Below are 12,914 nucleotides of genomic sequence, written 5' to 3' on the forward strand. Positions count from 1 at the left end.
CATGAGGGAGGGTGGGATCACTGAAGTCCCAGACGGCGCCAGACTGGATTACTGTGACTGTTTTTGTTTTCTTCCAGGTTCGACCCACTACTTGCCTTCTTGCCCTGCTGTCGTCATCCTCCCCCCGCCCCTCCGTGTAGTTGCCTGCTCGTGTGCGTCCTGCCCTGCGGCGCCATGTGGAGGGCAGGGTGATGGGGCAGGCAGGGTGGGTCAGGGCAGGGCACGGTGAGGGTGCCACACGTGTTCGCAACAAGTGTGTCAGTGGCCAGGCAGGTGTGGAGTTGTGAGGGATGTATGGGGCAAGGCGGGGCGGGGTGGGGTGGGTTCGGCAACAGTGATAACCCACCGCCTGCACCCGTCATGGCTGAGGTGGCGGCCATCTTGGCAGAAATTGACACTACACCCTTTCGGACGCCAGAAGCAGACAACAGGAGTGGGGCTTTCCGCCTGGCGTCTGGCGTGCTGCCCCACTACCCAGGTCCTGGCCCAGCACTGCGCCCCGCCCCCACCACCGCCACCACCCTTACCCCCCCAGGCCAGCCAGAGGGCACCACCTGCGGTTCAGACCTACTGGCAGTCTCAGGCCCCTGGGACGATCCTCACCTGCACCCATGGAACCTAACCCCGCTGTGGAACCAGAGTGTGGGGGAGGTGGGGGACAACGGGACATACGAGGGTGAGGGGCCGGGGTGGTGGGGCTGGGGGGGGCCGCACAAGGAGGGGGTACAGTGGGGCCCGGGGCTGCTGGCCATCACCGGGCTTGCACTATACACACTATCCCTCTGTACCGCTGTAGGTAACGCTCTTGTCATACATGCCATCAGGACAGAGAAGAGACTCCAGACGGTTAGTAAGATTCTCTCTCTCCCTCTCTCTCTCTCTCTCTCTCTCACACACACACACACACACACACACACACACACACACACACACACACACACACACACACACACACACACACACACACACACACACACACACACACACACACACACACACACACACACACACACACACACACACACACACACACACACACACACACACACACACACACACACACACACACACACACACACACACACACACACACACACACACACACACACACACACACACACACACACACACACACACACACACACACACACACACACACACACACACACACACACACACACACACACACACACACACACACACACACACACACACACACACACACACACACACACACACACACACACACACACACACACACACACACACACACACACACACACACACACACACACACACACACACACACACACACACACACACACACACACACACACACACACACACACACACACACACACACACACACAGTGATGATTGACCCCTCTTTCATTTTTGTTGTAGGAGCAATGAAGTTTCTGCTCAGTCCTTTCCTTGTCACTCCAGCAGACAAGAACTTAAGCAGAAAAAAAAATGATAAAAAATTTGTTTACGTTTATGAATATCAGTCCAGGCTCAGCACTTGTGCCACTTGAAGAGCCTTGAATTCAGTTTTTTTTAAGTATAAGTGAATTCAGTGTAGCATCACAAACATAGCTAAAGTTCACTTATTAAAAGGTGTAGTGTCTTGTGGGAGAACGAATGATAGTAGCTGCATTTTTTTTTTTAATTAGGAAAAGGAAATTGCAAAGGGGTATATTGTCTCATAAGAATCGGTCGTTGATAAGTGATATGTTGCCTTGTTATTAAAGAATTTTTGAAGGGGTCTGTAGTTTGGTAGAATATGTTGATGAAGTTGCTAAGAAGTCTACTGTATTATCTCACAAGTAAAAAATTAAATTGCTATGCTTTTTCCCTCAGGTATTTTGTCAAGAGTTTTATAATTTCATAACTTAATGATTGTAACCGTACAACCAAACCTTATGTGTTCCCTGCGTGTCAGTAAGTAGGTTGGTGGAGGGTTAGTGCCCCTCCCCGAAAACAAGTACCCGGTAACTTAAACGGCCACCCCGTAAGGGATTGTGGATTTTGCTTAGTTTCCGCTGGTATTCTAAGATGTAATTATTGTGAGTTAAAAAAAATGATTTGTTTCAGGTGTGCTAAGATGCAGATGAGCTCGTAAGGTAAAACAAAATTAAATTGTTAAGATATGTTTAGATAGATAGGAAATTTTTTTTGCTTAGTTTCAGCTGGTATGCTAAGGGGTTATTATCGTGTATTAAAGAAAAAATGGTTTGTTTCAGGTGTGCTAAGATGCAGATGAGCTCGTAAGGTAAAACAAAATATAAATTGCTATGTTTTTGTCGGCAGGTGTCCAACTTGTTCATCATGAGCCTGGCCGCAGCGGACCTCACCGTTGGCGTCATCGTCATGCCCATCAGTGCCGCCTATGCCATGATGGGTTAGCAGGACATTTGATACCATACACTTTTCACCTTAACTTGGCCCAGATTTTCATCCTTTTCCAGCATATTTCACATAGCTCAGTGCCAGAATAAGACCGTACTTTCGCCCTATATCCTGTCCACAGCACCCACCCCTTCATGACTAGCATCATATTCTAGTGTTAATGTTTTGTTACAGCTCAGCATTTATGAAAGTCGACATGGCAGTTTTAGGTTGTTAGTGTAAAAAGGATTTAGTTTAATTATTATCTTTGTTTTACCGGTACTTTAATCTATTGTATTATTTTGGGGGAAGGCCATATTCGAAATTGGGAAGCTAGTCCTAAACACTTCCAGTCCCTTGATATATTCCTTCTGACGGTTTTGTTCATTTTCGGAAGGAAGTTCTGAACTGGTGAGGTTAGATTCAGGCTTCATTTATGCCATCGCCACTGAAAGTCTCCCCAAAGTAGAGTCAGATAATTTGGAAATATCCGTAACAGTCCTAAATAAATAAAATACATCACCGGATTGAAGGAGTAACCCCTTCAGCCTAGTTATATATTGTAGATGTAGGTTCTGAGATGTTGCCTTCTTGTCGGTAAACAAATTCTTGCCTTGGTGAGCCCCTTGACCAGCCACAGGTTAGCTCAGTAACTCTCAGGTTCTAGTTTAGACATCTTGCTGCCTAGGTAAACCCGTCATTGGTGCATTAGCTTGCTTAATTCCCTCTTCACATCTTGTATAGAAAGCTTCCCACACTGCATGGTTGGTCAGTTTGAGAGGAGCGAGAGAGTGCTGTTGATTGGAGACATGAATGGCAAAGTTGGGAATGTACGAGTGGATGGAGTGGTTGGTCAGTGGGGTGTGCCAGCTGACGTAGATGGGAATGGAAGTGCTTTGGTGGACATCTGTGCTTGTAAGGGGTAGGCAATAGCCAACACCTACTTTCGGCATAAGATGATCCACCGGTATACATGGAGAGTAATGAGGAGGATGGATGGTGAACTTGTTGAACGAAAGGCAGTGATAGACTACGTGTGTGTGGATGAGCGAATGACAAGACAAGTGTTGGATGCAAGAGTGTGGAGAGGGTGGGGGAATGGAGTCTCGGACCATCACTTAGTGATGGCCAAGGTAGAGCTGCAAAGAAAGTGGTTGAGGAGACGAAGGGGAAGACAGGAGGAAGCAACTCCTGTGAGAAGAGTGGAGAAATTGCAAGATAGTGTGAAAATGACAGAGTATAAGAGCATAGTGGAAGAAAGACTGGGAAGGTATGAGCTAGAGCAGATGGAAGGGGTGGAAGACATATGTAAGATATTCACGGAAGAGATAGGTGCAGCGTGTGAGGCGGTTTGTGGAGTGAGGAGGAGATGCAGGGGTGTGCAAGGGACAGCATGGTGGAATGATGAGGTGAAATGAGCTGTGGAACAAAAGAAGGCATATAGCGAATGGTTAGCGAGTAGAGGTAGGGGAGAAGATGAGAGAGAGAAGAGAGAGGTATATGTGAGCAGGAGAAAGGAGGTTAAGAGACTGGTGAAGGAGAGTAAAAAGAAAGTGGATGAGGAGTTTGGGAGGAATCTGAGTGTGAAATGGAGGGAGAGTAAGAAATTGTTTTGGAAGGAGGTAAAGAAAGTAAGGCAGTGTGAAAGGGGAAATAGTAGGGGAGTGAAAGAAGGAATAATAGATTGTTGGTAGAGAAGAGAGAGAAACTGAGGAGATGGAAGGAGCACTTTGAGGATTTATTGAATGTGGAGAGTGAGAGCAGTGCGAGTATAAGTGGTTGGGGAATATCTGGGAGAAGAAGAGATGAGAGGAGGGAGGAAGAGATCAGTAGGGCGGAAGTAGTGGAAGCGATGAAGAATATTAAGTTGGGAAAGCCCCAGGAATTGATGGAGTGTGTGGTGAAATGCTTAGGTATGGGGGTGAGATTGTTGTGGAGTGGATATGGAAGTTGTGTAGATTGGCTTGGGAAGAGGGAAGGGTTCCAGAGAACTGGAAATCAGGTATAATTGTTCCTTTATACAAAGGAAAAGGAGAGAGAGAAGTATGTGGTAACCATAGGGGTATTTGCCTACTTAGTGTGACTGGTAAAATATATGGTAGAATACTCATTGATAGGGTTAGGCATATGACAGTGGAGCTAGTTGGAGAAGAACAAGGGAGATTTAGGAAGGGAAAAGGGTGTGTAGATCAGATATTAATTTTGTTCTAAGATGTTTAGTGGAGAAGTATCTAGAGAAGGGAAGGAAAGTGTATGCTGCCTTCATGGACTTGGAGAAAGCTTATGACAGAATAGATAGGCAAGGTATGTGGAAGGTATTAAGAATATATGGAGTGGAGGGGAAATTGTTGAGTGCTGTGAAGAGTATGTACGAGGGAGCTAGGGTTACGGTGCGAGTGGATAGTGAGCTGAGTGAGTTCTTTGATCTCAATGTGGGACTGAAACAGGGTTGTGTGATGTCTCCATGGCTGTTTAATATATACATGGATGGGGTTGTAAAGGAGGTGCAGGGTAGGGCAGTGGATGTGGGGGGTGGCTCTAATGAATGAGGGTGAGATTTGGAAGCTTCCGGTGGTTTCTGTTTGCTGATGATACAGTACTGTTGAGTGAAGATGAATGGGAGTTGCAAGGTTTGGTGAATGAATTTGGGACAGTGTGTAGGAGGAGGAATCTGAAAGTTAATGTAAACAAAAGTAAAGTTTTGGTGTTTGAGAGGAATGAAGTCACAGAGTGTGCAGTGAGGTTGGATGGTGAGGATATGGAGAATGTGAGTGCATCCAAGTACAGTACTTGGGTAGTGTGATGAGTAAGGATGGAACTTTGGGGGATGAAGTGCGTGAAAGGGTACAGCAGTGAAGGAAGGTTGTTGGTACACTGAAAGCAGTGATGAGAAATAGGGAGGTGAGTATGGAAGTTAAGAAGTCACTGCATGATAGTATTTTGATCCCTACCCTGACGTATGGAAGCGAGGCATGGACCTTGCAAGAGGGGAACAAGTCAAGAGTGAGAGCAGTGGAAATGAGTTACTTGAGAGGAGCATGTGGAGTGACGTGGAGGGACAGGTTGACAAATGAAGAAGTGAAGGAACGCTGTGGGGTGGATGTGGATGTGGTTGAGAAGATTAGGAGAAATACACTGAGGTGGTTTGGACATGTGAAGAGAATGGAGAATGAAAGACTGACTAAGAGGGTGTATGTAGGTGAGGTGGAGGGAGGGAGAGAGAGAGGTAGACCGAGGATGAGGTGGAGGGATGGAGTTGAGAGGTATATGAGGGAGGGGGGGGGAGTTGGGGGGAGGGTAGTCAAATGGTGGGTGACAGAGCGACTTGGAGGCGTTTTGTCTGCGGCCACCCTTTGCGGGATTAAGGCGTCGGGCTATAGATAGATAGATAGATAGACATTTTCTCAGCAACCTATCATACACAAGCAATCAGTGCAGGAATGCATATGTTGTTCTCTTTCGTAATGAAATGTTACAGATCACCATGGTTGATGCATCCTCAAACTCTGGTGTAGTTTTCTCTATCCATCTTTACATTCTAGTTACATAATCCCATCCTCCAAGTATTCCCTCATACCCCCAAGCTTGTCCCCCCACCTGTCCATTTACATCACCATCAAGCACCATAGTCATATCTTTAACATCCTCACTCCCAGCTATATGTATCAGATCATCCGAAAATATATCTTCATTGTTTAATCCAGCTCTGAGGCAAACCCAGATATTACTGAGCACTTTCTTACCAGCCAAAAGTTTCAAGACTATTTTTCTATCATTCACCCTAATTACATTCATCTCTTTCAAGCCACCTCTCAGCCAACAAGATCCCGACTCCCTCAGACCCACCATCCCTTCTTTCCAATGGAGCTTAGTTCATTCATTCTTACCACTAAGTATCCCAGGTGACCCCTCATCTCCAGCTCGACTTCAGCATGCAGCTTATATCCACACTTTCTGCACTTATTATCTCAGCCACGTCTCCGATTCTCCCCTTCATACTTTCCACATTCAAACTACAGTAGTAACATAAGCCTAAAAGGTGAATTGGGTTCTCTAAGCTTTTTTTTTTCTTGTATTAGATGATGTCATTTCCAACTGTAATGTGGACAGTGACAAAGAAATGCATGCAGACATTTCCAGACATTAACACCCAATGGGGTGCTTTCAAAGCTAGTATTCCGCTAGATGGCTCCACTGTTGCAGTAAACACATTCCCCGCACTGTTTAAAAAGCATATTTTTCTTTGTTAAATATCTATACTGTTGTGTGAAAATGTGGATCATGGTAATGTCATATGCCGAAATATAAATATTACAAATAGAACACGTATATATAACGTATCGTGAAGTGTTTATATTTATCATAAACGGAAATTAAAATATCACTGATGGCATGTGATGGCAACCCGTCCTGCCAGTGACCCTTTATTATTTAATTTCTGCTACATTTAGTGCAAATTTGGTTCTTAATACATTGTCTGTTCAGACTGTTAAGTATGCCTAGTGGGTATCTAGACTCATCCAGTTTCTATGTGGGCAGAAATTTAATGTTGAGTAAATACTGGCATTCAACATTTTGCTCGCTTCCTTCACGCATGCGCACCACAGGACAGTCCCGTGTTTAAGTTTTTTCACGAGGGATGTCAAATTTCCCTGAAAATTTTTATTTTGATGGCGTGTAATGTCACGGATTCACTCAGAGTAGAAACAAGCTAAATTCATAACATTCGTCATTGGTTCATAAGTGACTATGTACAGGCAGTGTGTTTCACTGAGCGATATCTTTGTGTGATTGTCATTCCCACATCTTGCCTCTCTAGCTGTTAACTAAGCTACGCCCATTTCTCATGTCCCTGTACCCGACGTTGGTTACATTACTGTCGTAAATGGACACACCCACAAACACATATAGTTCAGTAATGTGAGTTTCTGACTGTTGAGCTGAGAGAAAGAGACCTTCCCCTGCAGCTTCCTTGCACCATGAGTGAGTCATATTCATATGTATCATTGTAGCTTTGTGTAAATAAAGTGTTACAGTGAAGTTTTGTCTTTTTCTGTTGAGAACTAGTGGTTATTTTAATTTTTACATTTCACCAAGTGCCTACCAAATAAATACCTTAAGGTCATCTTATCATCAATATCTCACACACATTGCCCCCTCTTGGCAAGTCCCTAATGGTATGGTCATGTGAGAACTGTCTCCAGGCCACCTGTCCACACACATATGTTTGTAAGATCTTCCATTGAGTCAGTAGCTTGTGCACATACCAGTCCTCTTGACCTGGATGCAATCTCACTGGGGGTAGACATTTAAGAGGATGCAGTAGTATTTACTCGTCATGTGTTCTCACGTTTGCATATATATATATATATATATATAAAATCGTGAATACTGAACTTGACTCCGTGTGAATCTTGTGGATCACTTGGAGGCGATGTCTTGGCTTGTGTACCTTCCCCAGTCGTCTGTCCTCGGTGAGACTGGGCAAAGAATGACGCGTAAACGATCTTGGTTTTGGGACGGTTCCTCAGCCCGGATGATTTATGATGGTGAATGCCAGTATTTACTCAATATTAAATTTCTGCCCACATAGAGACTGGATGAGTCAAGATACCCACTAGGCGTACTTTACACTCTGAACAAACTATGTATTAAGAATCTAACTTGCACTAAATTTAGCAGAAATTAAATAATATAGGACCACTGAAATGGCGGGTTGCCATCACATGCCATCATTGATATTTTAATTTCAGTTTATGGTAAATATAAACAATTCATGATACGTTATATATACGTGTTCTATTTGTATTATTTATATTACGGCATATGACATTACCATGATTCACAATTTCACACAACAGTGTAAATATTTAACAAATAAAATTATGCTTTTTATACAGCGCGGGAATGTGTTTACTGCTACAGTGGAGCCATCTGACGGAATACTAGGCTTTTCAGAAGCACCCCATTGTCATCCTTCATCCCCTCAACATGCCAACACCATCTCGGTCTACCTCTCCTCGTCACGGCAGCAATACATTCAAGTCCCATCCTTTCTCTCAACTCTCCAGTCTCAATCCTAGCCCCACCAGGCCTCACATTTAAGGATGCATTACACATCCATGTAATCATTGTTATTTCTGCATGTTTGAGCCTACAGATATCCTCTTTCTTTACTGCCCAGGTCTCACTACCATCTAGCATTACTCTTGTAACACATGCTGCAAACAAAGATCCCTGAGCGTAGGAGACTCAACAGCTCCCTGAACTTCCTCCAGCCACTTCTTTCCCTTGCCACATAGCTACCTCCAGTGCATATCATGCATGTCCCCCAGGTTACAAAACTCCTCCACACACTCAAAAGACTCCAGCAAGATCAGTCCTTGTACACTTCACAATCTCTGCCTGCACTTCCTGACACACCATACACATGAAATCATAATTTTGCTGCCAGGCTTTAATACCACTACATCTCTTACACACCCACTTATCACAAACACTGCACAAGATGAAGTTATTTCCCACACCCTTGTAATAAACTCCATAATACCAAACTCTCTCTGCTTTGACCGTACTGCCACCAGCCCTAGATACCAATTTTGTTGTATCTGCATTTGATCTCAAACCTTCGTGCCCCATTCTGTCTCTCCACTTCCTGAATCTTTCCTCTGCCTCTCTTTCCTTCTCTGCAGTGAACACCAAGTTGTCATATTGTCATATTCATGATAATGAATATGATTGATGTTGAGAATGAGGATGATGATGGTGCTTGATGGCAATGCTAGTAATGATGATGACAATGATAATGGTGCTAATGATTATGATGTACCACAGGGGAGTGGCGTCTGGGCCTGGCAGTGTGTCAGTTCTGGCTGGCTGCTGACTACACAGCCTCCACTGCATCCATCTTCAACCTGGTGATCCTGTCCCTTGATCGCTACTGGTCCATCACTGCACCGCTGCGGTACTTGCGGAGGCGGACTCGAAGGCGAGCGTGGGTGATGATTGGGGCCTCATGGACTGCTGCGACAGCGTGGTTAGTGCCTGTTTTAGCCTGGCACCACTTGGCACTATCAGGCCGCAGACATCACCCACCCCATGTGTGTGAGACAGAATTCTCAGACTCTGCTGTATTTAAGGCAGTCACAGCAGCTCTTAATTTTTATTTGCCCACTGCCCTCATGGTCTACCTTTACTGCCGCATCTTCAGGGAGGTGCAGTCCCGCCAGGCACTAGGTCGTGTCCCTTTCACCTCCCATGACCCTCCCACAGACTCCTGCAGTGAAGGTGACCGCTTGCCTCGCTCCACCCCCACACGCCCTGCTGCAGCTATCCATCATTCTGTCTCCACCACCACCTCCACTGCTACATCGACCACTGTGTCCAGCAGTAGCAGTGAACGTAGTCAGTTCCGCAGCCTGACGGTGGTGTCCCCAGGCCGACGTGACTGCTGCCACTACTCTGGGGTGGTAGTCAGTGTTGAATACTTACCTGAGGACCCCCCAGCCTCGCAGTACTATTATCCTGGGTCTGGGGTGCGTCGGCAGACCAGTGGGAGTCGAGGGGGGTCACATCAGAACCACATCCACTGCTATCAGAGTAACCGCCCCCTTCAGCCTTGGGAGAAGTGGGGCAGTAGTTGGCGCCTAGGTAGTCTTACACACCCAGACCAAAATTCCTCTCGACCCTCCCCATCTCCTGCACCTACCACCAATGACACCAAGAAGAAGCGTGGTGGAGGGTACAACAACACTACGGCAGGTAACAACAGTGGCCGACGGGTAGATGGTGTAAACCTGGCCAAAGAACGGAAAGCGGCACGGCAACTGGGGGTCATTGTTGGGGCATTCCTGGCGTGCTGGGTGCCATATTTCACGCTGTTCCCAGTGATGGCATTATGTGGAACTTGTGTACCTCCTCGTGCCCACACCGCTGCCATTTGGCTAGGCTACCTCAACTCCGCCCTTAACCCTGTCCTCTACCCCTTATGCAACCACAACTTCCGTAGAGCCTTTGCTAGGATGCTACGTCTACCCTCTCGTAAGGCTGACCACACACCCCCTCCTGTTCCCCACAGAGTCCCCACCATCACCACCAGACACTGACACGGGCCAGGTGGTGCGAGGTCACAAGGCAGGGTCACAAGGCGAGGTCATATCTGCCGCGGCATGGTAGCTCTGTAGGCCCACAAGGGGACATATGTTTGTGAACTTAGGAAACCCCTTTGCACCTCTTCTTTACCATCTGTTTTTCCGATCTTCATGTGGCACATTAATATTCTTTTATATGCTATTTATGGAAACCAAGCCACAAATACAATATTTAAACAATATACATAAGGTTATTACCATGTAATATGCAGACCTTTGCTGAGGAAGAGGTGATAAGGAGTCATATGTCCACTAGAACGCCACTCCTGACCACACCACCACCACCAACCCGCTGTCTATCTCAGACCCTAAACCTCGCCCACCCACTGTATAGTCCACATGATGTCTGCCCTCAGCCCCTCACTGCCTAATAATCACTACATAACCTAAGTAATTGGGTAGCAAGTCCTAATGTGAAAGTTGTGTGTGTTGTAAGACCGTTAGAGCAGAGCTGGGCATTTCCACAATTACTTCTGCAGTCCGCAGATTCTGCAGTTGTGGAAGTTTGATTTAATTTGTGACAAATTCTACTCAAATTCACAGTTTTGCGCTTGTGGAAGCACTTCCACAAACACAAATCTACATACATTTTGTACGATAGTTTTATGATTCCTCCTAGAAGAAATAGAGAGAGAGAGAATGGCTGAAGATCAGATTAATCTCTTTTTGATATTCACTGGCTTCATACCAAGCCCTTAGGATAGGGATGAAAATGGGTATAAGCCAAGAGGGGACGCACTCATGATTACATAATAAAGAATAACATGATCATAGCAAGTCGTATTGTACTTTACATCGGAGGGTTCCTCACTACTTAATCCTAATGAAATACTTTTTTTTTTTCCCCAATAAATAAAGAAAAATATAAAGCCTAATTCAAGATCAGTTTATTTTCCAGATTCTTAGACATTACATTGTATGCTACTGATGTAAACTACATTGGCACTAGAAAGACTTGTTTAGCATACAAGCCAGTAACAGGATGAAAAGTGCAAAGATGTGCTACAAAGCCTTCCAGTCCACCAAGAATATGACCTTCAGTCTAAATTTCAAATCTGTCAGACTTATAGCATTGGCAGTATTTCAGTCTCAGCAAAAATCATTAGGTAGATAAATAACAGATTAAACAAAAAACATACGAGATGAAACGACACAGTTTTACCAATTTTCGTACCAGACAACCACCTTTCCCCATACGGTATCAATATAGATAGATAGATAGATATACTGTGTGTTGTTGTCTCAGTTGTTGGAGGGGGAGTGAGGACTGAGGAAGTTAGAGATGAGGAATAGAGGTGGACTGGTGTGTCACCTTGTCAAGTGTGAGCTGTGAAGTGTAATAATTTAACTCATTTATATACAGTAGTGAAGGATTTTCCCTTGTTTCGTAGTAAAAACAGTCTAATGTGCTAATACAGTAATAATAATTGAAATATATGTTTAAGTTTTATTGTAATTACAGTATAATATTATTTATATATATGGTTTGCATTTGCAGAACTGCAAATTTCAAGTATCTTGCGGATTTGCGGTTGCAGAAGGCAATTGTTTGAGTTTGCGGATTCGCATTGCGTAATTGAATTTTTGTCTGTGGAGCCCACCTCTGCATTAGAGCCAGTGTGCATAGTACTGTACAGGGCATTAAAAAAATTTACTGCACCATGCTGTAGAAGACAATACCTTCTCCCCCTCTCTCTCTGCCACCTCCCCCCCCCCCCCACACACACAGCTACAGTATGAAGTGTAACATTTTATAGAGCTACGTCTCACATACCTCATTTTAACACCTCACATCCCTCATACTGACACACCTTACACAGTCAAGCCTCAGGCACAGCCTCACATTGTGACGCATCTCACCCAAATGTTACACAGCTATACATCACCTACTACATCTCCCATTTCCAACTGCCCAGAGACTTTTCTGACACCCTGTATTAAATTATTTTGGATTACCATCCTACTTAGAAGTGGTGAAGACCCTCAATCCTATCACCACAACCCCAAGATTATGTGAAACTAAATCTTAAACCATCTTGACTCATTCCCTTTATAACGACAGTAACTCTTATGTGGGAAGGATGTGGAAAACAGGTGAATAGAGATGAGATTTATTCCTGGCTAATTTCACCTATGGCTTCATCAGGGGAGCCGTGAACTAATCTTGTTGGGAACAAATCTCAGCACTACTCACCTGTGTCTTGTGCCTCCTCCCACATCTGTCATATGTCTCTACAGTAAGTCTTTTCTTGTATAGTACTGAATTTGTGTAAACCAATATTTTTGTGGGTGAATTGTTATACTCACATACCATACTGAAATTTTGTTTATTGTGGGCTATAATGAATCCACTTGAGCAGTACTGGTATTGTACAG

At 44.8% G+C, this 12,914-nt stretch overlaps 1 protein-coding gene across 1 annotated transcript; it reads left to right on the forward strand.

Annotated features, from left to right (window-relative positions):
- Positions 1-360: 360 nt before the first annotated feature.
- Positions 361-10,493, forward strand: LOC145400293 (histamine H1 receptor-like). The gene is made up of 3 exons (XM_080272851.1): positions 361-846; positions 2,311-2,401; positions 9,223-10,493. Exons 1-3 carry the CDS (start codon positions 361-363, stop codon positions 10,491-10,493), a joined length of 1,848 nt encoding a protein of 615 aa, XP_080128977.1.
- Positions 10,494-12,914: the final 2,421 nt, after the last annotated feature.

This window comes from Coenobita brevimanus, chromosome 51, assembly GCF_032717465.1.
Source record: "Coenobita brevimanus isolate Jiangsu-jjx chromosome 51, ASM3271746v2, whole genome shotgun sequence".
Classification (NCBI taxonomy): Eukaryota; Metazoa; Arthropoda; class Malacostraca; order Decapoda; family Coenobitidae; genus Coenobita; species Coenobita brevimanus.

Bases quoted from the DNA above. Each gene is read 5' to 3' on its own strand.
- LOC145400293 (XM_080272851.1), top strand. From the start codon at position 361: ATGGCTGAGGTGGCGGCCATCTTGGCAGAAATTGACACTACACCCTTT. The intron at 847-2,310 runs GTTAGTAAGATT...TTTTGTCGGCAG, and splicing joins CAGAGAAGAGACTCCAGACG to GTGTCCAACTTGTTCATCAT. The intron at 2,402-9,222 runs GTTAGCAGGACA...GATGTACCACAG, and splicing joins TGCCGCCTATGCCATGATGG to GGGAGTGGCGTCTGGGCCTG.